At 43.1% G+C, this 26,787-nt stretch overlaps 1 protein-coding gene across 1 annotated transcript in view; it reads left to right on the top strand.

The window, feature by feature from the left end:
* LOC133542406 (kinesin heavy chain-like) overlaps window positions 1-26,787 on the top strand; it is a 396,917-nt gene that overhangs the window by 106,638 nt on the left and 263,492 nt on the right. The window contains exons 3-6 of the mRNA XM_061886494.1: window positions 534-607; window positions 16,984-17,088; window positions 17,317-17,365; window positions 20,970-21,025. Coding sequence (XP_061742478.1) covers window positions 534-607; window positions 16,984-17,088; window positions 17,317-17,365; window positions 20,970-21,025 — 284 coding nt within the window. The remainder of the gene's footprint in view (window positions 1-533; window positions 608-16,983; window positions 17,089-17,316; window positions 17,366-20,969; window positions 21,026-26,787) is intronic.

Here is a 26,787-nt window from a genome sequence, read left to right as displayed (position 1 = left end):
TTTTGCAGTAAAATCATTGTCGGAATGAGTTCCTAACAAGTAAGAGAATATAATGTCGGTCTATAGCTGTGAGTAGGAAGGCGAGGAAAGCCTAAAAAGATCTCTGCAGAGAGAAGCTCTGATTAGTCTTCGGCTGGCTAACTCTGCAGTCAAAGCTTTCAGGATGATGTGTTTTTCCTTCTTTAACCCTTGATAGTTTTTACCGCAGGGATTTATTAGCCTGTGTGAGCAGTCTAAGACTGTTAATGCATAAGCCTTAACACAAGCAGACATGTTGTTTTCACTGCAGAGTAATTTACACAAGCTGCAAGTGTATGAACTACTATATAATATACAGTTATTATGCAGTGTAATCCATCTGATCCAGATTACATGCTCAAAAAGCAAATCTCAATTTAACAGACTCAATTATTTGACGCTGGCTGATGTGAGGTCTAAATCTGAATTGTGAAACTTTGGGCACGTTTGAGTCTTGCTTTTACATTTCTGCTTTCTTTTGTAACAAGCATTTGATCTGCCTCTTTACCCCTCAGATGTTCTGGGTGGCTACAACGGCACCATCTTTGCCTATGGCCAGACTTCGTCTGGAAAGACACACACGATGGAGGTACAGTACTGTATTTATTTAAAAGTTGAAGGGGTAATGCACTTTTCTTTTTTTTTTTAACATTTTGCCTATCATTCACAAACCCTATGTTTTTTATGCATTGTAATTCATAAAATACAGATGTATGAGGTGGCTAACCATGCAGCTAATTGGAGTACACTCTTTCGCACATAAAGCCCTCTAATGACCCGTTTACACTAAACCGGATAAGGTTATCCAGGCTAAATCCCACCTAACCTTATCCTTGTCCACACACAACAATGCCGACGTTTAAGACCCCCTCCCCTCTTTATCCGCTGGCGCTACGCGACCTAGTACGCATGCGCGGAAAATGTGCACGTCATAGTCACCTCCAGTGTTATTTTGTGTGCAAGTTCTTAAATAAACTTACCTGAACAATATCCAGTGTTGTAGTATTTCAATTAACTGGAATCCAGTGTGCTGTGGGGCCCTATTGTAATGAATCACAGCTGAGACATCATAAATTAATCACATCTTTAATAAACATGTGAGAGTACACAATGTGACAAAGAACATTTCACAACAATCAATCTAGGGATCGAGATATCTGGTCCGGACACTCCTCACTCTTTTGCCTTCACCTTCATTATACATTCTGACGTGCCCTAAACACCTCCCGAGGGAGGCGTTCGCGTGGCATCCTGACCAGATGCCCGAACCACTTCATCTGGCTCCTCTCCATGTGGAGGAGCAGCGGCTTTACTTTGAGCTCCTACCGGATGGCAGAGCTTCTCACCCTATCTCTAAGGGAGAGACCCGCCACCCGGCGGAGGAAACTCATTTGGGCCGCTTGTACACGTGATCTTGTCCTTTTGTTCATAACCCAAAGCTCATGACCATAGGTGAGGATGGGAATGTAGATCGACTGGTAAATTGAGAGCTTTGCCTTCCGGCTCAGCTCCTTCTTCACCACAACAGATCTATACGGCGTCCTCATTACTGAGGACGCCACACCGATCCGCCTGTCCATCTCACGATCCACTCTTCCCTCACTCGTGAACAAGACCCAGAGGTACTTGAACTCCTCCCCTTGGGGCAAGGTCTCCTCCCCAACCCGGAGATGGCACTTGGAGGTATTGATTCTCATCCCAGTAGCTTTGCACTCGGCTGCGAACTGATTCTTTGAGAACTGAAGATCCTGGCCTGGTGAAGCCATCAGGACCAGATCATCTGCAAAAAGCAGAGACCTAATCTGCAGCCACCAAACCAGATCCCCTCAACACCTTGACTGTGCTTAGAAATTCTGTCCATAAAAGTTCTGAACAGAATCGATGACAAAGGGCGGCCTTGGCAGTCTAACGTTTACTGGAAACGGGTCCGACTTACTGCCGGCAATGCGGACAAAGCTCTTGACACTGATCATACAGGGAGTTGACCGCCACAGTAAGACATTCCATACTCTCTGAGCACTCCCCACAGGACGTCCTGAGGTACACGGTCAAATACCTTCTGCAAGTACAAAAAGCACCCGTAGACTGGTTGGGCAAGCTCCCATGCACCCACAAGGACCCTGCATAGAGTATAGAGCTGGTCCACAGTTCCACAACCAGGACGAAAACCACACTTACAGACTAGCACTGCAGCAAAAAAAACAAAAACAAGGCTTTTACAAACAGTGTAACTAAAGGTGCTACAGCTGGTATCCGCTCTGATACTACCTCCAAAGCCCAGAAATTGCTGAGTCGATTTCCCCCCCACCATTTTGTTTCTATTCTGCCATTTACACAGAACGAATTACAACATTAAGGGAAATCCATTTTATACAGTTAAAACTGCCATATTGGGACCCATTGCTGACCTGTCCTGGACCCAAAATACAACTGCGGTCATCCGGAAGGCCCAGCGGAGACTCCACTTCCGGAGGGTGCTGAGGAAGAACAGACTGGAGAGGCAGCTGATGGTGACCTATCGCTCGGCTGTCGAGAGCCTGCTGACGTACTGCATAACAGTGTGGTACGCAAGCTGCACTGAAGCAGACAAACAGGTGATTCAGAGAGTCATAAAGTCTGCACAAAAAATTATCGGCTGTCCCCTGCCCTCCCTGAAGGACTTACACAACTCCTGTTGCCTCAACAGAGCCAAAAACATTACCAAGGACAGCACGCACCCTGGCTTCCACCTGTTTGACTTGCTACCATCAGGCAGGCGCTACAGGTGCATCAGAGCCAGAACAAACAGGCTCAGAGACAGCTTCTTTCCCAAAGCTTTCACCATGTAGAACTCTAACTTAAAATAATAATAATTCACCCCTATACAATATCATGCCCTAATACCCTACTGTGCAATACGTCCGACACTGATTGTTATTTATTACTTCGGTACTCCTGTCTTGCTCTGTATATTGTACAGTATTTTGTATTTTGTACTTCAATAGTATTTTGTATATTGTACAGGATTGCTTATTATTTTTATTGGATAGTAGTCTGTTTATTTCAATTGTTAGTTTTTCCTTTTTACCTCTTATGTCATTTATTTCACCCCATATTTGTTCCCACTACTGCACCTTAAATTGGAGTCTTTAATCTCGTTATATGCAAATATAATGACAATAAAGTTCAATTTATTCTATTCTATTCTATTCCTTTTCCAGGGATTAGTCCTCCCAATGTCTTTAGTTCTAAGGCTGTCTAATAGAATTGAAAATGAACAATAACTCTATACACTGCGATAAACTGGTGACTTGTCCAGGGTGTACTCCGCCTTCCGCCCGATTGTAGCTGAGATAGGCGCCAGCGCCCCCCGCAACCCCGTAAGGGACAAGCGGTAGGAAATGGATGGATATTCTATTCTATTCTATTCCTTTTCCAGGGATTAGTCCTCCCAATGTCTTTAGTTCTAAGGCTGTCTAATAGAATTGAAAATGAACAATAACTCAATACACTGCGATAAGCTGGTGACTTGTCCAGGGTGTACTCCTCCTTCCGCCCGATTGTAGCTGAGATAGGCGCCAGCGCCCCCTGCGACCCCAAAAGGGAATAAGCGGTAGAAAATGGATGGATGGTATAACTCTATACATAATAGAATATTATAGAATGCCTTTTACTACAGGTATCACTATACACAGGTACAATGAGATTAAAAGCTTTTATTGTGACTATAAACAGGTACAATGAGATTAATAGTAACTCCAGTATCAGTGCGACAGTCTACAAATATTGAAAACATAGAAAGGAAAGAAAATAAAAATAGTGCAAAAGGTGGTAAGGTGCACGGTCCAGTCCTGAGAAGGAATGTACTGAATGTGTTGTTTAAATATTATACTATATACAGAACATATATACAGAAGCATTCAGACTGTGGTTGGAAAGTCAAAATTGCACACAGAGAGGTGCTAATCTTTAAAATCAGTCCCTATTAGCGTTTACCGTGGTTATGGCTTTGGGGAAAAAACTTTTTTTGTTTGTTTTAGACCTGATGACCCTGAGCGCCTTCCTGAGGGCAGCAGGTGAAACAGGTCAAAGCCAGGGTGGGGGCTGTCCTTGATAATGTTGGTAGCTCTGCTGAGGCAGCGGGAGGTGTAAATGTCTATCGGGGGGGAGAGGGCAGTCGATGTTCCGCTGTGATGCCTTTACCACTCTCTGGAGACTCCCTGTCTGCAGCGGTGCAGCGGCCGTACCATGCTGTGATGCAGTATGTCAGCAGGCTTTCAATGAATGAGCAGTAGAAGGTCAGCAGCAGGTTGGAGTCCAGGTTGTACTTCTTGAGAACACTCAGGAAGTGCAGCCGCTGCTGAGGCTTCTAAGTGATTGCAGTAGTATTGTCTGATCAGGAAATATGTCAGAGATACGGACGCCAGGAAGCCGGAAGGTTTGACCTCTCTCCACACACTCACCCTTGATGTAGACGGGGGCTAGGTCAGTGCTCTTTCCTGAAGCCGACAACTATCTCCCAGGTTTTCTTGGTGTTCAGAGCGAGGTTGTTCTCTGAGCACCAGTCTGCCAACTTCCAGAACTCCTCTCTGTAGGCTGCCTCGTCACCCTTTGAGATGAGTCCGACCACCGTAGGGTCATGCGCGAACTTCACTATGAGGTTGTCGTTGTGGGTTGGACTGCAGTCGTAGGTAACACTAAGTACAAACAATAGCAACACCAATGATGGAGAGGAGGCTGAACTGTTTGAAGTCCAGGCTCTCCTCTAAAAGTGGTCGCCCTCCTCAAATACTTATGTCAATGGTTGAGATCGAAACCAAGAGGTAATTTGGCGAGTGTGTTGGACACATGCACAAACACATCTACCCACTCTCGTTCCTGCTACCTTTTCTCCCGGAACCTAGAGTAAATACAATGTGTGTGCATTTGCAAAGATAAAAACACAGGGTGCATTCATCATGTCCTTGAACATAATGTAGTGCACAAGAGGTGAGATCTCATGTACTGTTGCCTTTGTCCCAAGGTTAGAACATATTCTCCCAACAGCAACATTTGATATGCTGCCACTCTTACGGCTGAACAATGCTAGGTTCCCTTTGCCTGTGCTACAGACACAGGGAAAGAAAACATTGCGTGACAATGCTTTTCATGCAGAACAGAGACGCTGAAGAAAGCGATACAATACTAGTAAAGTGCGAGCTGAAAGAAAAGGGGCCACTCTTTTATAGCCTTGAAATCGCTGAATTGACTTCAGCCCTTTATTGCATGTTAAATTGAATACTGGTGAAGCTACCTCTGAAACTGGAACATTGCAGAGCTCTGTACTGATTACACCAAACGGTGACAGTGAAGAAAAAATGCTTTCCTGGCAGTGTGGTTCTGTCCCCTCGTTCATCGTCTGTTCCACTTCTACACAATGGCAGCATAGGAAAAAGCTGAGAAAAAGAAGGTGAATACTGACCCTATTACACTTTTGGTACTACCTCGAAGCTTGAAAATTGCTGGACTGAATTTATTTTATATTTGAGCCGTCAAAGTTAACGTGCTGACTCTTCCAGTGGAATGGATTTATTTTTTCATTGCGCTTAAAAAGTACAGAGAAATAATATTTTCAGTATGGACCAGCCAGGAACAGACATACAGTATACAGCAGGCCTGGGCAGTGGGGGCAAATAGAGAAAAAAATGGGTCTTGGGGCTGGTATATCTATCTATCTCTGTGTGTGTGGGTGTATAAATATAAAAAGCCATATATATAATTGGATTATCCAGAGAATAGTGCTCGATACCGTGGTAGAGCGCAATATGTATGTGTGGGAAAAAAAATAGAATAAATAAAATCTCCTGATGATTGAGGGAACCCCTCATGAAACAGTTCTGTAGAGATGAAGTAGTCTTGCGATTTTTCCCCCCAACATATATATATATATATATATATATATATATATATATATATATATATATATATATATATATATATATATATATACATATATATATATATATATATATATATATATATATATATATATATATATATATATATATATATATATATATATATACAGGAACACCTTGAAACTTAACTACAACTGCATGATGAATATCAAACAAACCATTGACTCACACAACAAAAAGATATTGAGCACTCACAGACAAGCAACCGCTAATGACTCTAACTCCACAGATAGCTGCAATTGCAGACAAAATATTAACTTCCCACTCAACGGAAACTGCTTATAAAACATCAGTTGTAATTGGTATATCATGCGAAAGCGCGATTCCAACCGCTGAAATACTTTGTATAGTTGAAGACTTACGGTCATTAGAAAACATCACTGCACATCATACTATGATGTGCAGGGGAATTGATTAACGTGGATCCCGACTTAAACAAATTGAACAACTTATTCGGGTGTTACCATTTAGTGGTCAATTGTACAGAATATGTACTGTACTGTACAATATACTAAAAAAGTGTCAATCAATCAATCCATCATAATGGCAGCTACAGTTTCCATCTTAAAGATATAACAACATTATTTGAGAATGTCCGGAGGGCCAGATTGAAAAGCGGCATGCAGCCCCCGGGCCTTAATTTTCCAGGAAGAACGATGGTTCTGCCACTAGGGCGGCACTCTGTACGAAAAGTAGGAAATAGGTAAACATGGAGGGAGGAAGAAGAAGAAGGGGAGCAGAAAAAAATCAGTTCGAGACCAGAAAAAAACCCTACTATACCTCATATCGCTGCTCTGTAAGCCATCATAAAAGAAGCAGGAAGGGTGTTTGTGTGCATATCTGTGTGTAGTCCTTGGGTGCATGTTAGGTCTATAAGCCTGGAGGTCGCTTCGCTCGGTGTCCCGGAACAGAGTCAACATCCCAAGTGTCTTTGCCGAGATTTTTTTCTTCCGCTGCACTGGTCTGGCTGTGGTGTACAGCATGGCCTTGCCAAGGCCACTGCAGAGGGTGTTATGATCCGTACTCCGATCTTCCCATATTGTGGTTTATTGTTCCATTTTTGTATCACCCTGTTTGACGTCTTTATTTCCTGTTTAGTCTGTCACCATGGTAGCTCATTAGTTCACCTGCCCCTTGTTATCTACGCACACCTGTTTTCTTCTAATCACCTCCCTTATTTAAACTCGCCCCTTTTCGTTATTCATTCTCGGATCCTAATTTGCCTACGTGCAACCGTGACGACTCTCATCATTCTACTGTATGTATTTTCTCGCTAGCTCTCATGCTATGCCACTTGTTTATTCCAGTTTTCATACTGATGATTTGTTTTCTCTTTTGTACCTACGGGTCAGTTTAGTTTGTATTTTGTATCACCTAGTTCTCATACTAGCGTCTTTGGTTTCTTTTTGTAAGCTCCAGTGTTTTGTTTCTTAGATCCTTGTTGTACAATAAATCTGTTAAAACTTACCTTTGCTGTGTTCAATTTTGACGCATCCTCGAGGGAATCGAACCCGGTACCACGATGCCACACAGGCGCAACAGTATGAACCCAGCAAAAAAGAATTCCCTCGCGTCGAACCAGAGGAAGGAACCCTTTGCATTAGGGCTGTGGTTGGAGCTGATGGCTTGGGAGCAGGAAAGACTCGGCTGTGGGCCTGAAGTCTCCTCCGAAGCCGTTCGCGCTGCCCCGAAGAGGCGGGGGGTCCAGTGGAGAGGTCCCCCGCGCGGCAGTAATGTTCCAGGACCACTTATTCCTCCCCATGGACAGAGCAACTGTCATTCCATTAAGGATTCACCTTCCACTACCGGTAATCCTGCTTGTTTTTTTTTCAATCATTCCTTCGCCGCCATGACACCATCTCAGACTGTAGTGATGACATGTGGGGAACGCCCACCGGTGACGCAACACCGCCCCCTGTCGTCGATATCTTTGCTGAAGATTTTTATATTGTGGACAGTAAATCTACCTCTCAACAACTTTCTAACAATAACATTTATGATAAAATACAAAATTATCAGGACAATTTTTGTATTTATTATTCTGGTAATTCACAATCAGCTGCTTCTCCTACACCTCCTTTAAAACCTCATTTTCCGGCCAAGTCCAAGGTGTTTCCTCCCTTTTCTAAAGGAAATTCTGGAAAAAATTAAAGGGGAGGAGTCGGCCCGCCTCCAAACCTCCCACCACCCTCCCTTAAGGTCAGTCCCTGACCATAGGGAACGGGTCTGGGATCCCCGTCTGGAGGGAGGGGCTATGGTCTATAGCTGTGCTACGGAGGTAGCACAGATGCTACCCTCTAAACCACAGCCACCATGCATACCACCTTTACCTGTTTTTCCCCAGGCCAAGTCTCAACGGCCTTGTAGACCTCCTTCCCCGGTGTTCAGACTTTCGAGGTCATTACCTCCAGCACGTCCTCCTCCTCCGGTGTTCGGCACAAGTCCCTGTCCCAGTCCATCTAGTTTTGTCCTTAGCCTAATTATCAAGCCAGCATCAGACTCTCACCTGGTTTTTGTACGAGCTACTTCTCCCAGTCTGGTTCTCACACCAGCACAGGACTCTCGCCTGGTTTTCACACCAGAAAATGTTTCTAGCCTGGTTCTCATGCCAGTTTCAGACTCTAAGCTGGTTCTCACGCCAGCACCAACTCCAGGGCAGGAGCCCACTCCAGCACCAGTTCGTAAGCTGGAGCCAACTCTGGTACCAGCACCACAACAGGTACCGGTACCAGCTCCGCGCCGCCAAGCACCGGTACCAGCTCCGCGCCGCCATGCACCGGTACCAGCTCTACGGCGCCAAGCACCGGTACCAGCCCCACGCCGCCAAGCACCGCCGCCGACGGGGCTGGAACCCACACCAGCGTCGACGGCAGGGCTGGAACCCACACCAGCGTCGACGGCGGGGCTGCAGCCCACGTCAGCACAGGCGTTGGGGCTGGAGCCCACCCCAGCACCACCGACGACTACGCCTGCATTCACGTCGACGACTACGCCTGCATTCACGTCGACGACGACTCCTGCGGCTTCCACGCCGCAAATGACGACTCCTGTGGCTTCCACGCCGCCAATGACGACTCCTGCGGCTTCCACGCCGCCAATGACGTCTTCTGCGGTTTCCACGCCGCCAATGACCCCTTCTTCGACTGCAGCACCCGCATCATCCTCGCCAGCTGCACTGGGGCCTGCTTTGGCTGCATTCCCCGCACCCTCGTCTGCTGCTTCCAAGGATGCCATGTCTTCGGTGCTGAAGCGTCATCCTCCACGTCTGCCACGGGTGTGGCCTTTGCGAGGTCGTCCGCCTCGCCGTGCACCTCATCCTGCAAGGCGGCCACTGATGTGGACTTTTCAAGGTCGGCTGCCAAAACTCTTTCGGCAACGGTGTTCCATCCGCCGCCGCCACATTGCCTGTCCTCGGTGGATTCGGGGACATGCGACCTGGCGACCCTCCACCGTGGCCTCCCTCCGCCCTCCCTTCGTTTGTGGACTTTCTGGTTTTGGGGAGGGGGTTCAAGTTTGTGTTTATGTTTTTGGGACATCTGGGATCTGTCTTTTTAGGGGGGGATACTGTTAAGATCCGTACTCTGATCTTCCCATATTATGGTTTATTGTTGCATTTTTATCACTCCGTCGTTCTACCCTCATACTTCCTGTTTAGTCATTACCATGGTTACTCATCAGTTCACCTCCTGCTCACGGCCCCGCACACCTGCTACAGATAATCACCGTCACTTTATAAGCCGTCCTCTTTTGTTTGTTCAGCCTAGGTTCATGATTTGCTTTTCACGCAACGAGTTACGCCTGCAATTCTCTCATGTATGTATATTCTCGCTAAGCTTTTCACGCAAGCCATTGTCAATTCCAGTTCTCATGCTGAAGGTTTTGTTTTCTCTTTTGTACCTACGGGTCAGTTTAGTTTGTATTTTGTATCACCTAGTTCTCATACTAGCGTCTTTGGTTTCCTTTTGTTAGCTCCAGTGTTTTGTTTCTTAGATCCTTGTTGTAGAATACTTCTGTTAAAACTTACCTTTGCTGTGTTCAATTTTGACACATCCTCGAGGGAATCGAACCCGGTACCACGATGCCACACAGGCGTAACAGAGGGAGTCGTATTGTAGATAAGGATTGTTGTTGTTGTTGTTGTTGTTGATGAGGGCGTGCAATAACGTTCCAGTGGTTTATCTGCTCTCGTTGTTCGTTCGGGCTTTCAATACATCCATCCTTTTTCTACTGCTTGTCCCTTTTGGGGTCGCTGGAGCCTATTTCAGCTGCATTCGGGCGGAAGGCGGTGTACACCCGGGACAAGTTGCCACCTCATCGCTGAAAGACAACATTCATACTCACATTCACACACTAGAGTCAATTTAGTGTTGCCAATCAACCTATCCCCAGGTGCATGTTTTTTTAATTAATCCTAATTTTGCTTTTCTGAGAAGTTTCATTGTATTAGTTTATTTGAACAGGGACAACACACTGTGATCAACTTTGCTGCAAATGTGCAAGCTTTAGCTACAAAACTAGTTTCCAGCCATAGTCCCTGGGCAAGATGTAAAAAGTCAGGAGCAAACAATACACAATTAAAACAACAATTATGAAGTGCCTACCACGCATAGTGGTTAGAGTGTCCGCCCTGATATTGATAGGTCGTGAGTTCAAACCCCGGCCGAGTCATACCAAAGACTCTAAAATTGGGACCCATTACCTCCCTGCTTGGCACTCAAAATCATGTGTCGGAATTGGGGGTTAAATGACCAAAATGATTCCCGGGCGCGGCCACCGATACTGCTCACTGTTCCCCTCACCTCCCAGGGGATGGGTCAAATGCAGAGGATAATCTCATTGCACCTAATGTGTGTGTGACAATCATTGGTACTACACATTTTAACTTTAACTACTTAGAATAGTAAAACAACTGATTAATATCCCACATCAACGGCAACATCCAGCAGCACAGCCACTATACATTAAAGGCCTACTGAAATGAGATTTTCTTATTTAAACAGGGATAGCAGGTCCATTCTATGTGTCATACTTGATCATTTCGCGATATTGCCATATTTTTGCTGAAAGGATTTAGTGGAGAACATCCACGATAATGTTCGCAACTTTTGGTCGCTAAGAAAAAAGCCCTGCCTCTACCGGAAGTCGCAGACGATGATGTCATATGTTGATGGCTCTTCACATCTTCACATTGTTTTTAATGGGAGCCTCCAACAAAAACAGCTATTCGGACCGAGAAAATTACAATTTCCCCATTAATTTGAGCGAGGATGAAAGATTTGTGTTTGAGGATATTGATAGCGACGGAGTAGAAAAAAAAAAAAAAAACGCGATTGCATTGGGACGAATTCAGATGTTTTTAGACACATTTACCTAGGATAATTCTGGGAAATCCCTTATCTTTCTATTGTGTTGCTAGTGTTTTAGTGAGTTTAACAGTACCTGATAGTCGGAGGTGTGTGTCCACGGGTGTGTTGATGCGCAGTGTCTCAGAGAAGTCGGCGGCAGCTTTATGGGCGGCACAAGCTCGGCTGATCTCCGGTAAGAAGCGACTTTTTACCACAATTTTCTCACCGAAACCTGCTGGTTGACATTTGGACGGAATCCATGTTCGCTTGACCGCTCTGGTCCATAGTAAAGTTTCACCTCCCTGAATTTTAAACAAGGAATCACCGTGTGTTTGTGTGGCTAAAGGCTAAAGCTTCCCAACTCCATCTTTCTACTTTGACTTCTCCAATATTAATTGAACAAATTGCAAAGGATTCAGCAACACAGATGTCCAGAATACTGTGTAATTATGGGGTGTAAGAGGACGACTTTTAGCTGTGTGTGTGCGCAGCGCTCATGCTTCCTAAAAACTCGTGAAGTCAAGCGTACACGTCATCATTAGGCGACGTTTTCAAGAAATAACTCCCGGGAAATTTAAAATTGCAATTTAGTAAACTAAAAAGGCCGTATCGGCATGTGTTGCAATGTTAATATTTCATCATTGATATATAAACTATCAGACTGCATGGTGGGTAGTAGTGGGTTTCAGTAGCTTCAACAGCACCATGGACAGTTACACACAGGCATGGTTACACAGACAGCAGCAGACAGCAGGAACAAAGCAGCAAAATAAAATACATTAATGACGAAGTTCACAAGTCTGATTCTCAAGTCGCCATGATTTTTAGCATATTTCTGAATTGCTTTAATGTATCGACATAGCTTATATGAGAAAGGCTATTGTTCCAAAACTGGACTGCCCTCACTTTTCTTGAAAGGAACTATCAGGTTGTTTGAGGAGGCGGATCTACTTTGTCCCCGGCTCACATGTACAGCATCAGAATGTGGTGGTTGGGCCAAACCACATATGGTTTTCAAAACCAAATTAGCATTATGAAATTTTCCCGGTTCAGTAGTTGATATTTGTCCAATATATTACAGTGGTGATATAAAATATTTAATGTCCAGGACTGTCAGAGACTGCTTATTTAGACAGAACAGATCGGTTTCAGTGTTGTCTTGCAGCCCTGAAACAGTGAGACAAATGTGTGTATAGAAAAATAATTTCGCACCGTCTGTATTTAAACTCTCTGTTAAAGTATACTTAAAATGAGCAAGATTTAGTTTAGCAGTGCAAATTACTTTATTAACATGCTTTTTAAATATAAATAGTGAATGTAAATGAATCCCATTTTGGTAGGCTACGTAAACTGACAGAGAGGGGTCAGCAGATGCTGAAGCGCATAGTGCAAAGACTTTCTGCACAGTCAGTTGCTACAGAGCTCCAAACTTTATGTGACCTTCCAATTAGCCCACGTACAGTATGCAGAGAGCTTCATGGAATGGGTTTCCATGGGCGAGAAGCTGTTTTTGTCATGAAAAATGGAGGGTTTTTTTTGGGTTGGTGCACCAATTGTAAGCGTATCTTGTGTATTTTATGTTGATTTGATAAAAAATAAAAATACAAATATATTTTTTGTTTTCTTTTATTAAAAAACAATTTAAAATAAATAAAAACTTCTTTTGCGGCCTGGTACCAATCGCACCGCGTCCCCAACCACCGGTCCGCAACCCGGTGGTTGCGGACCACCGGCCACTGGACTCTAAAGCAGTGGGGACGCCTTCTCTGTAGTGTGGAGTCACACTTTTCCATCTGGCAATCTGATGGACCAGTCTTGTTTTGGAAGTTGCCAGGAGAATGGTACATTTCAGACTGCACTGTGCTGAGCGGGAAATTTGGGTGGAGGAAGAATTATGGTGTGGGGTTGTTTTTTAGGAGTTGAGCTTGGCCCCTTAGTAGTTACAAGACAGATCTTTTCTCCTGCAATAAAACCCTCAGGACCTGGTAAAACAGATTTCCTCTTAGTAAAAAACATACTTTGTCTTTTTAACATTTAAATGAAGACATGAGTTGTAAAGCCATTTAGAAACAGACTCCATAGTTTTAGAATGTTTTTTTGCGACTTCCCGCTTGTCCCTCCTATATGTACCCAGATCACGGTATCATCTGCATACATTTGTACTTCACATCCAGAGCACACAGATGGCAGGTTATTGATCCCTCTATCCATCCATTTTCTACCGCTTGTCCCTTTTGGGGGTCGCGAGGGGTCGCTGGAGCCTCAGCTGCATCCGGGCGGTGTAGAGACTAAATAAAAGTGGCCACAAAATTGAACCCTGTTGCACACCTACGTCATTAACAGCTGTGTTCTATCATCTAAATAGGACTTCATCCTATGTATACAGGAGATAAATTGAATCGTGCCAATTTTAAAATGAGAACGTCATCACTAATGGTATCAAATATCCTTTTAAGTCCTCTTAAGTGCAACACACCTCTCAGCGATCTTTGATACCACAGGGAGACTGCCAATAGTAGCTGGTGACCTCATTTGTTTTTTCCCGACGTTGGCCATGGGTTGTACTTGTATAGCGCTTTTCTACCTTCAAGGTACTCAAAGCGCTTTGACACTACTTCCACATTTATCCATTCACACACAAATTCACATACTGATGGAGGGAGCTGCCATGCAAGGCGCTAACCAGCACCCATCAGGAGCAAGGGTGAAGTGTCTTGCTCAGGGCACAACGGACGTGACGAGGTTGGTACTCGGTGGGGATTGAACCAGGGACCCTCGGGTTGCGCACGGCCACTCTTCCACTGTGCCACGCCGCCCCATGTCTACACTAAGTCGTTTAACCCCTTACACAAAAAATATTCAGCCTGAGCCCCGTTTCATTCACACTAAACCAGCGTTTAAGGTCCCCCAGATAATTTTTTACCCGGGTAGGTCAGCCGTGTAATTCTTGAATCTCCGGCTTTTAGCATTGTATGGACTCATTGATCGTTTACAAACTGAGTTCGGAGAGGAAGTGACATCAGAAAGGCCGCACCCCACACAGGAAGTGATGTCAGATAGAACAGGCCACAGCCAGCTTCATAATAAAGCGGATTTGTAACTCAGACCTAACCACTGGAAATATGAAGGCGAGTCATCCAGACATACCCGTGTTTCTCCTTCTTCTACAAACCCCGTTTCAATATGAGTTGGGAAATTGTGTTAGACATAAATATAAACAGAATACAATGATTTGCAAATCATTTTCAACCCATATTCAGTTGAATATGCTACAAAGACAACATATTTCATATTCAAACTGATAAACATTTTCTTTTTTTTTTTTGCAAAAAATCATTAACTTTAGAATTTGATGCCAGCAAAAGGTGACAAAGAAGTTGGGAAAGCTGGCAATAAATACTGATAAAATTGAGGAATGTTCATCAAACACATATTTGGAACATCCCACAGGTGTGCAGGCTAATTGGGAACAGGTGGGTGCCATGATTGGGTATAAAAACAGCTTCCCAAAAAATGCTCAGTCTTTCACAAGAAAGGATGGGGCGAGGTACACCCCTTTGTCCACAACTGCGTGAGCAAATAGTCAAACCGTTAAAGATCAACGTTTCTCAAAGTGCAATTGCAAGAAATTTAGGGATTTCAACATCTACGGTCCATAATATCATCAAAAGGTTCAGATAATCTGGAGAAATCACTCCACGTAAGCGACATGGCCGGAAACCAACATTGAATGACCGTGACTTTTGATCCTTTGACGACACGGTATCAAAAACCGACATCAATCTCTAAGGGATATCACCACATGGGCTCAAAAACACTTAAGAAAACCACTGTCACTAAATACAGTTCGTTGCTATATCTGTAAGTGCAAGTTAAAGCTCTACTATGCAGAGCGAAAGCCATTTATCAACAACATCCAGAAACGCCGCCGGCTTATCTGGGCCCGAGATCATCTAAGATGGACTAATGCAAAGTGGAAAAGTGTTCTGTGGTCTGACAAGTCCACATTTCAAATTGCTTTTGGAAATATGCGACATTGTGTCATCTGGACCAAAGGGGAAGTGAACCATCCAGACTGTTATCGATGCAAAGTTCAAAAGCCAGCATCTGTGATGGTATGGGGGTGCATTAGTGCCCAAGGCATGGGTAACTTACACATCTGTGAAGACACCATTAATGCTGAAAGGTACATACAGGTTTTGGAACATCATATGCTGCCATCCAAGCGCTGTCTTTTTCATGGACGCCCCTGCTTATTTCAGTAAAACATACCAAGCCACATTCTGCACGTGTCAAAACAGCGTAGCTTCGTAAAAAAAGAGGAAGGGGACTTTCCTGGCCCGCCTGCAGTCCAGACCTGTCGCCCATCATGAAGCGTAAAATACGACAGCGGAGACCCCGGACTGTTGAACGACTGAAGCTCTACATAAAACAAGAATGGGAAATAATTCCACTTTCAAAGCTTCAACAATTAGTTTCCTCAGTTCCCAAATGTTTATTGAGTGTTGTTAAAAGAAAAGGTGATGTAACACAGTGGTGAACACGCCCTTTCCCAACTACTTTGGCACGTATTGCAGCCATGAAATTCTAAGTTAATTATATTTGCAAAAAAAAAAAAAAAGTTTATGAGTTTGAACATCAAATATCTAGTATTTGTAGTGCATTCAATTGAATATGGGTTGAAACGGATTTGCAAATCATTGTATACTGTTTTTATTTACCTCTAACACAATTTCCCAACTCAAATGGAAACGGGTTTTGTACATGTACAAAATCACACATGACTACCTTAAGAGAAAGCCATTGCAGCTATTTGGGATACAACACTTCTCAGAAGGCAAGAAAACTTTCCAATGTCCAGATCAGCTCTGATTCTACTGACTGAAAAACTTTGTCCATTTGTTGAAGGAGAGACAAAAAAGAATGCAAGCTTCGGTGGATGTGATAAAAAAGGTAGCGTGTGCTTTATATTGTCTGGCCATCGAGGAAAACGGTGAAGGCATTTGGACTGGCAAAGCAGGCCGTATCAGTTATTGTCCGCCATGTATGTCGCGGACTATAACTATAACGTCACCAAAAAGGAATGGACAAAAAGGTGAAGGCAAACGAGTGAAGAGTGTCCTGACCAGATATCTAGATCTCTAGATTGATTAATGTAAAATGTTCTTTATCACATTGTTTACCTGTCTAATAATGATTTGATTAATTTATGATGTCTCAGGTGTGATTCACTACAATAGGGGCCCACAGCACACTGGATTCCAGTTAATAGAAATACCACAACACTGGATATTGTTCAGATAAGTTACATTTAAGAACTTGCACACAAAGCAACACTGGAGGTGACTATGACGTGTGCATGCGTACTAGGTCGCCTTGCGCCGGCGGACGGAGGGGGGAGGGGTCTTTAACGGTGGCATTGTTGTGTGTGGACACGGATAAGGTTAGGTGGGATTGACCCTGGAGAACCTTATCTGGCGTAATGTAATTGGGGCCGTAAAGACCGGCATGGCAATGGCTGGAATATTGCTTTACAGTTAAAGAGGTTTCTCGTCACTTTCAACTCATCCCTTTTTCCCAGCAGCACTCAGTGGGGGAGCACTTTATGAGCCCCTATGGGAAACAACCCTCTCTTTCAAGTCTCTCTTCTCTTCACTCCCGTATCGTTGCTTCCCTCACTGTAGGGAAAGCTCCACGACCCCCAAGGGATGGGCATCATTCCCCGGATTGCCGAAGACATCTTCCATTACATATTTGCCATGGAGGAGAACCTCGAGTTCCACATCAAGGTCAGTTGGTGCTGTGCTGCACTTTGTGGCACAAATAATACAGTATGTGCCGGTACGGCGCTCAGACCTGTGATGTAATAATCCTCTGGTGGACGGCTGCTGTGTAATCAGCCGAGCATCAGTAAATCACCATGTTTGAAACGCTGTAATCCCGTAGCATTTGTTACACTGCAGGATAATGCCTTCAAACAGTGCAGCAAATAACAAATGTCATTGTTTCCCCTGCAGGTATCCTACTTTGAGATCTACATGGATAAAATCCGTGACCTGCTGGACGGTGCGTGCTTAAGGCGCAAGTAGCCGCTTTTACATTCAACAATAAGGATAGTATTCTATCCTCCTGACTGTATTTATTATCTGCTTCACATAGTATGGAAAGCACACATTGAAGACTCGTATTACACACACACTTGTGTCTATGTATATAAATTGTATGCACAAATGAGGTATAAGGCATCCATAAGATTGGGTCTGTAGTAGAGAAAAGCTTAAAATACTATGCAGATAAGCCTTTAAGTTAAGAAAAAGGGGGAACGAGCTGCATGGCAGTGTTTCCTACAGGAGTGCAATCTACACTATATTGCCAAAAGTATTTGGCCACCCATCCAAATGATGAGAATCAGGTGTCCTAATCACTTGGCCCGGCCACAGGTGTATCAAATCAAGCACTTAGGCATGGAGACTGTTTCTACAAACAATTGTGAAAGAATAGGCCGCCCTCAGTGATTTCCAGCGTGGAACTGTCATAGGAGGCCACCTGTGCAACAAATCCAGTCTTGAAATTTCCGCACTCCTAAATATTCCAAAGTCAACTGTCTGCTTTATTATAAGAAAAGTGAAGAGTTTGGGAACTCAGCCACCAAGTGGTAGGCCACGTAAACTGACATAGAGGGGTCAGCGGATGCTGAAGCACATTGTGCAAAGACTTTCTGCACAGTCAGTTGCTACAGAGCTCCAAACTTCATGTGACCTTCCAATCAGCCCACCTACAGTACGCAGAGAGCTTCATGGAATGGGTTTCCATGGCCGTCCAGCTGAATCTAAACCATACATCACTACTGTAAGTCCAATGCAAAGCGTGGGATGCAGTGGTATAAAGCACGTCGCCACTGGACTCTAGAGCAGTGGAGATGCCTTCTCTGGACTAATGAATCACACTTTTCCATCCGTCAATGTGATGGACCAGTTAGGAACTAAGGGGCCAAGCCCAATTCCTGAAAAACAACCCCAAACCATAATCCCTCCTCCACCAAATTTCACGCTCGGCACATTGCAGTCCGAAATGTACCGTTGTCCTGGCAACCTCCAAACCCAGACTGGTCCATCAGAAATTTCACCACTGGATTTGTTCCATTCATACAAACATTCACACACTGATGGCGGGATGGCCATGCTAGGCCCTAACCACCACCCATCAGGAGCAAGGGTGAAGTGTCTTGCTCAAGGACAAAATGGGCGTGACAAGGTTGGTAGAAGGTGGGGATTGAACCAGGAACCCTCAGGTTGCTGGCACGGACACTCTCCAAACCGCGCCATGCTGGGCTCCTAATGAATGTTAATAACATAAAAACGTTAACTATAATAGTTTGACAAAAACAATTTTGCAGCACGAACGTAGCACAAACGAATGTCAGTATTATTTTTAATATTTGGAATGATCAGGAGGGCCAACTTAGGTCTTTGCAAAGCAATAGTCTGTGTTTGTATTAGATTTGTGCAAGGCGTTATCATGTTGGTTAAGTGGTCTGTGGTCATGGTCTACACCAGTGTTTTTCAACCTTTTCCGAGCCAAGGCACATTTTTTTCATAAGAAAAATACGGAGGCACACCACCAGCAGAAATGGTTAACACATGAATTTCACCAGGTTGTCGTGCCATATTTTGAGTTTGTTGTTGTTTCCTGTGTGTAGCGCTTTAGTTCCTGTCTTGCATTGTTATTTTGCTGACCCTTCCTGATTTGTTGGCGTTCTCTTGTAGCAGCTTACGCCTTCCTTTGAGTACTATTGCCCGCACCTGCATTGTTTTGGCAATCAAGATTATTTAAGTTGTGCGTACGCTATCCTTCTTGGTGGGGACATTGTTGATTGTCATGTCATGTACGGATGTACTTTGTAGGACACTGTCTGCGCTCCGCATGCTGTAAGTCTTTGCTGTCGTCCAGCAATCTGTTTTTGTTTACTTTATAGCCAGTTCAGTTTTGCATAGCCATCCTTATGCTCCAGTGCCTTTTCCTAGCCTTTTGTTCATTTTTCGTTTTAGTGTTACGCCGGATAGTCGAACCTCGGATTCAGGAGGAACAGTGTGGTTTTTGTCCTGGTCGTGGAACTGTGGACCAGCTCTATACTCTCGGCAGGGTTCTTGAGGGTGCATGGGAGTTTGCCCAACCAGTCTACATGTGCTTTGTTGACTTGGAGAAGGCATTTCACAGTGTCGCTCGGGAAGTCCTGTTGGGAGTGCTCAGAGAGTATGGTGTACCGAACTGTCTTATTGTGGCGGTCCGCTCCCTGTATGATCAGTGTCAGAGCTTGGTACACATTGCTGGCAGTAAGTCGGACATGTTTCCAGTGAGGGTTGGACTCCGCCAAAGCTGTCCCTTGTCACCAATTCTGTGCATAACTTTTATGGACGGAATTTCTAGCCGCAGTCAAGGCGTTTAGGGGTTCCGGTTTGTTGGCCGCTGGATTAGGTCTCTGCTTTTTGCAGATTATGTGGTCCTGATGGCTTCATCTGGCCGGGATCTTCAGCTCTCACTGGATCGGTTCGCAGCCGAGTGTGAAGCGACCGAAATGAGAATCAGCTCCTCCAAGTCCGAGTCCATGGTTCTCGCTCGGTATAGGGTGGAGTGCCATCTCCGGGTTGGGGAGGAGACCCTGCCCCAAGTGGAGGAGTTCAAGTACCTAGGAGTCTTGTTCACAAGTAGTGGAGGAGTGCATTGTGAGATCGACAGACGGATCGGTGCAGCTTCATCAGTAATGTGGATGTTGTACCGATCCGTTGTGGTGAAGAAGGAGCTGAGCCGGAGGGCAAAGCTCTCCATTGACCGGTCGTTCTATGTTCTCATCCTCACCTATGGTCATGAGCTTTGGGTCATGACAGAAAGGATGAGATCACGGGTACAAGCGGCCAAAATGAGTTTCCTCCGCCGGGTGGCGTGGCTCTCCCTTAGAGATAGGGTGAGAAGCTCTGCCATCCGAGAGGAGCTCAAAGTAAAGCCGCTGTTCTTCCACATCGAGAGGAGCCAGATGAGGTGGCTCAGGCATCTGGTCAGGATGCCACCCGATCGCCTCCTTAGGGAGGTGTTTAGGGCACGTCAAACAGGTAGGAGGCCATGGGGAAGACCCAGGACACGTTGGGAAGACTATGTCTCCCGGCTGGCCTGGGAACGCCTCGGAATCCCCCCGGGAAGAGCTGGACGAAGTGGCTGGGGAGAGGAAAGTCTGTGTTTCCCTGCTTAGGCTGCTGCCACAGGGACCCGACCTCGGATGAGTGGAAGAAGATGTACGGATGGATGGGCTGTCTCCCGCTCTGCTCTGCATATTGGGATCACGACAAACCATCCTCGATGCGTTCCAACTTCTACAAAGCAATGAACTACTGGCTGCCACCTACTGATTTAGAGTGTCACATGGTTTCCCTGCCCAGCTCTACACAGCACAGGCACTAGACAACGGCACATTATCATAGTTATTGATTAGCAAAAAATATTTTTTGGACCAATTAAGTGAAGTTGCATAATTTCCGACGGCCCACTGGACAATATCCCACGACACACTAGTGGAAAAAAAGACCTACAGCATACGTGTGTGTGTTTGTGTGTTCATATGTGTGTGCGTGTGCATGTTCCGCTGTCTAACAATAACCTCCTTTTCCCGTCACTGCAGTGACAAAAACCAACCTGTCCGTGCATGAAGACAAACACAGAGTTCCTTACGTGAAGGTGAGTCATCCTCATGTTGATGAGTGATTAACAGGAAAGATCCCATATCAGTTATTGAAACATTATCCATTACAAAATATAATAGGTCTCTTTTTTGTTGAAGATGTTTCACACTGCAAAAACCGAAATCTAAATAAGATTAGATATCTCAAATAGGGGTGATATTTGCTTATTTTCTGTCTGATAAGATACTTCTCACTAAGCAAATTTTATGTTGGTGTTTTACTTATTTTAAGGGTTTTGGTCCTAAATGATCTCAGTAAGATATTACAGCTTGTTGCTGAGATTTGATGACCTATATTGAGTAAAACGTGCTTGAAACTAGAATATCAACTGTTGCAAAGCTGTGTCATCAGCACTCACAAGTATAAAAGTACTTTTTTAAAGTAAGAATTTCTTATTTTAAGCATGAAATAAAAAATCATGACTTTGATTTCAGATGACAGCCAAATGGACTATGCTGTTTTATTTTCAATGAAACAATACAAAATACAAATAGTAGTACATTTGTTATTAGTGAGAATATACTAATTTTAAGGGGTTCATTTAGTTTAGCTAATTTTACTTGTTTTGGAAAGTCTTGACAAGCCAAATTGTCTCGTTCTATTGGCAGATAATTTTGCTTATTTAAAATAAAATACCCCTAGCGCAAAAAGCAAGACAATTTGAAATATCTTTGACACGCAAACATCTGCGCCGTTTATTCAAGCAGACAGCAGTATGTAAAAAGTGATGTAAAAAGTATTTTTACATCCAGAGACTCAACATGGCGGTCACAACAAACCCCCACCTTTTGTAGTAAAACTTTTGAGGGTCACTTAAAGGGGCCACACCGAATTACTCACTCATAACTGAATATATGAATGCCAAGCAAAAACAAGATTATGTGCACAATAGAACAATGGCAGTGAATAATAACGACAAAGGTAAATTATGTCCTTAAAGCAACAGTACAATATACAATTACAGAAGACTGATGGCTCACCGCCTGGCAAGTAGGGGTCTCAGTTTGAGACCGCAAAAAAAAAAACAACTCGAGCAACAATAATCACATATGCACTGCAAAAAGTCAGTGTTCAAAAACAAGAAAAAAAAAAAATACAAAAATGAGGGATTTTTTTTTTAAACTCAGCAAAATTATATACCAATATAATACGAACATTTGGCTTGTCGGGACTTTCCAAAACAAGTAAAATTAGCTAACTTCAGTGAACCCCAAAAAAACCTTCAAAAAGGTATATTCTTGCTAATAACAAGTGTAATTTTCTTGGCAGAAAAAAAAGAGAACTTTTTGCTCAATATGTTGAAAAATATTCTTAAATTAAGTACATACTGGTGCTATTATCTTGACATAATGATATGCGCTTGGAATTACATTTCTTGAAACCAGCAAACATATACTAAAAACAAATATATTGTTCTTAATGGAAAGGAAACAAGGCAACCACTTGTTACTCTCGGGGTCTCCTAGCCGCTCAGGCAAATCATATGGTCTAAATATGCATTTTTCCATCGATAACAAGACATCATCGCGTCAAGTGTGTGCTCTTTCAGTCAATTAGTGCGCATTTAATTTAAATTTTCCTGAAGGAACTCTCCTGACGGAATAAATAAAGTACTATCTAATCTAATCTAATCTATATACAGCCCTGTCAAACATTTTTTAATTGTAATTTTGAAGAATTGATCTGATTGTGCATGAACTATTTCTGTTCAAAATTGTTAGAAATGTCATATGTTAAATGTTTAAATATTAACTGTCAGTTTACTGTACTGTGCCAACTGTACTTCTATACGAATACGTATTTTCTATTGGTTGATTGAAAATAAAACAGCAAAGTCCGTTTGGCTGTCCTCTGTTTTAAATTATGAAACACAATTGTGTCAAAGTCTTGTTTTTTTTTTTACATGCTTGAAATAACACATTATTACTTAAAAAAAAAGCAGTTTTGTACTTGTCAGTGTTGATGACACAGCTTTGCAACAGTTGATATTCTAGTTTCAAGCAGGTCATAAAATCTCAGCAACAAGCTGTAATATATTATTAAGATCATTTAGAACCAAAACACTTAAAACAAGTTGAACAGTAACATAAAATCTGCTAAGTGAGAATAATTATCTTATCAGACAGAAAATAAGCAAATATCACACTTATTTAAAATATTCAATCTTAATTACATTTCAGTTTTTGCAGTGTGGGAAACCTCAAAGAACACTAAGGATATTAAAGACATTAAAATATCAGAGCTGCTCCAACCAGCCATTACTGCATAGAGCTACACACACACACAAAAAATACATCTATACATACACACTGTGGTGGCCTCTGCGGTGTTCCACACCATCGCCTGCTGGGTTGGGCGGAGCATGGCCAGAGACAGGAGCAGACCCAACAAAGCAACCACCCTCGGCCGCCCACAAACTCTCGGCCAGTGGCCAGTCCGCATGGATGAGCGAGGATGCATCCAAGGAGACTAAGGTCTCCGATACCTGCTCATTCAGTCCAGACACTGTGAAGCTTGTCCGGCCCGGTGCTCATTGCTAGCTCTGCAGCTCTGTCTCTTCATCCGCATCTCCTCCATTCTCTCCAAATGTGGTAGAGAACCAGCAGCTGGTCTCCATGGCCAAAAGGCTCCCAGAAGGCAGATCCAGAAGTCTACAAAAGAGCACCGCAGAAGTCACAAAAGTAGCACCCCTTGTAGCACAGTCCCAAAGGGTCCCGAACAAGAAGGCAAACAATAAATAAATACAATAAAATAAAAAAATTTAAATAAAAAGCACATGAGCTTGAAATTCACTTCGTTTTGCATCACGGAACAAAATCAACATCCCGTGTGTCTTTGAAAAAGGGGGAATAGTGGGGGGCCTTAGGGAGATCTTAGGGTGTGTTCCTTCACTTTTGTCTAAAAGCGCCAAATTTGGCACAGGTGTAGCTCAGGGCATACTTAAATGATTTGGCTAGGATGCCCACGCCGGTGATCTTTGGGGTTGCCACAGCAGCTGATCCAATAAAGCCACCAACTGAACACGCTTTTGCCTCTACATTTGAACAGATGAGCTACAAATCCAAACTTGGTGTCTATTTCATGTTTTTTGACCATTACAAATATGATGGAAAAATTATCTTTATGATTGGGTGTGTGTAGACATCTTTTCAGCATATTTCCAAGATGGCGGCTATGTAATAATTAGGTGTACCTTAACTTTTGATACTTTTGGCAAAATATTTTATATTTTTTGAGCATCGAAACATACTGGAATGATAGGATTTATGATCATTTATTTATTAGAGCACTTTAATTTCCATATTAACAACATAGCCATTATCTACCAAAATGTATTGCACATATATTTCAACACAGATAGAATGTAAAGCTACAGATATATTTCATTGTAACATTAGTAAAAGTAGAGAAAGTCAATGTTACCCCCCGTAATATAGGTTTCAGTTTCAACAGAAACGGATCTTACAGAGAAGGCTCCGACACTGTTATCCACACCGTGTGATATTAGTTTGGTCCCTCGACAGGCAACTGTTGTGTCTCCTGACTTCTCCTGATGTGAAACTCATACAGAAAAGCTCATTTATTTACAGTCCTTTTGCTGCCTAATCTAACAATGTGCAAATCATCAACTTTATTTCCATGTAATGCATTTTTCGGTGTAGCTATTATCAAACAATATGGCCTCCACATCATCTGAAAGTAATAGCAGCAGCAGCAGCATCAATTGGGACTTATGTTGTCTCTGCCAATTACAGTCTGATGAACCCTTACAAACAACCAAAAGCGAAGGACTTTTGTCACTAGAAAAGGATCTCAAAGATTTCATTGAAATTGTGAATTCTATACCTTCATGTATAAATATCACAATTGATCAATTGAATGATGGTTCACGTATGGCATCAACACTTGTGTTGAATAGGGCCAAATACCACAAACGCTGCAGAAGCTATTGTAGTAGTTCGAAAGCATGAGGATCATGCTTTTTCCTCCTAATTAAGTCCAAAAAAGCTTTGATCAAGTCATCCCCAAACCAGTAAAAGGTTGGAAGAAGGTGGGGATCGAACTAGGAACCCTCAGGTTGCTGGCACGGCTACTCTCCTAACTGTGCCACGCTGTACCCAGTGGCATTTATTGTTGGATATGTAAAGGGGAGGATTCGAAAGATCTGCACAAGGCATTAACAAATAATGTTGATTCCAAAATGAAAAGCTGGGCAGAATCTAGTAAAGATTTTAAACTTCTTAGGAAATTAGTGACTCAAGGATCTGTGGTGCACGTAGCAGATGTGTACTATCATACCAAATGTTATCTGAACTTGAGATATGCAGCACAAGTTGCACAACATAAAACATCGTCCAGCATATCAGAAGAAGAAGCGTCGACCAGTGAATCCAGAGAAACCTTTGACACTCTGACTATAGTGCCAAGTGTTGCCCTATTTGAGGATTCAGATTGCTCCTTCACAATTTCAAATTTAAGGCAACTCTATAGAACCCTTATGAATGAACGTGGGCATGTCTCTTATAATGAACCTCACACAACAAGATTCAAGACACATCTCCTCTCTTTGCTACCTGACTGGAGTGAACACCAGAAAGGGAGGGAGACTTACATTGCAAGCAAGCAAAAAGTGGCAGACAGTGTAGCTAGAGGCCATGATTCCAACCAGATTGACCAAGATTAGGCACTTTTGTTGACAAGGGCTGCCTTGGTTTTACACAAGTATTGTTTACAACCAGGACAGAAATTTGATGGCACCTTACCTATCAACTGTCTTATGATATCTGTTCCTGAACCTTTAAGAGTATTCCATGACATTGTCCTTCAAGGACCGGGACTCCTCAAAGCCTATGAGGATAATACAGAAGATCCAGTACACTAACCTAGATGCACACACTTGGTGCAGCTTTTGTCAAGTAATTGGGGATCAAAAACAACACCCCCCTCCTCCAAAACAAAAATAAAAAAAATAAAAACGGGAGAAAAAGACAGCCTCTACGTAGCCTGCCCCGCAAGTACCCAAAGAGTAGTTGCCCTTTAAGCGAAACCAATGTCATTAACCAAAGCCGAAATTTCAAAAGAGTGCCTCTTCTCTTGTCTCTCGATGTATTTCCTTCATTAGGACTTCATTGGGCACCACATGATTCCATTCATTCCATTGAAAATCAATTCTCGATTCCAAATAATATATTTGTAAAAATATTGGGTGCCAGTTCAATCATTAACTTCATGGGAAACCAGCGAAACAGGCTTGTAGGGATAATCTAGCCTCTGTGTTTTTTCCTGACCTAACGTATATTCCGCTCTACCCCGGTATTGAGCACCGTATAACGGATAAACCATATATACATATATATATATATATATATATATATATATATATATATATATATATATATATATATATATATATATATATATATACATATGAGCGTGTGTGTAGATGTTTATCATGCTTGGTGCTTATACATAGCCTTTAGCGACACATTTTACTGTTAAAACATCAGTAAAAAGTAGGGCTGTGAATCTTTGGGTGTCCCACAATTCGATTCAATATCAATCCTTGGGGTCACAATTCGATAATATATCGATTTTTTTCGATTCAATTCGATTTGATTTTCGATTAAAAAAACGCTACTTTTCCGATTCAAAATGTTTCTGTATTCATTCAATACATAAGATTTCAGCAGGATCTACCCCAGTGTGCTGACATGCTAGCAGAGTTGTAGATGAAAAAAAAAAAAGCTTTTATAATTG

Source organism: Nerophis ophidion, linkage group LG02 (assembly GCF_033978795.1).
Source record: "Nerophis ophidion isolate RoL-2023_Sa linkage group LG02, RoL_Noph_v1.0, whole genome shotgun sequence".
NCBI classification, from domain to species: domain Eukaryota; kingdom Metazoa; phylum Chordata; class Actinopteri; order Syngnathiformes; family Syngnathidae; genus Nerophis; species Nerophis ophidion.
This window is presented reverse-complemented; position numbering and strand designations above follow the sequence as displayed.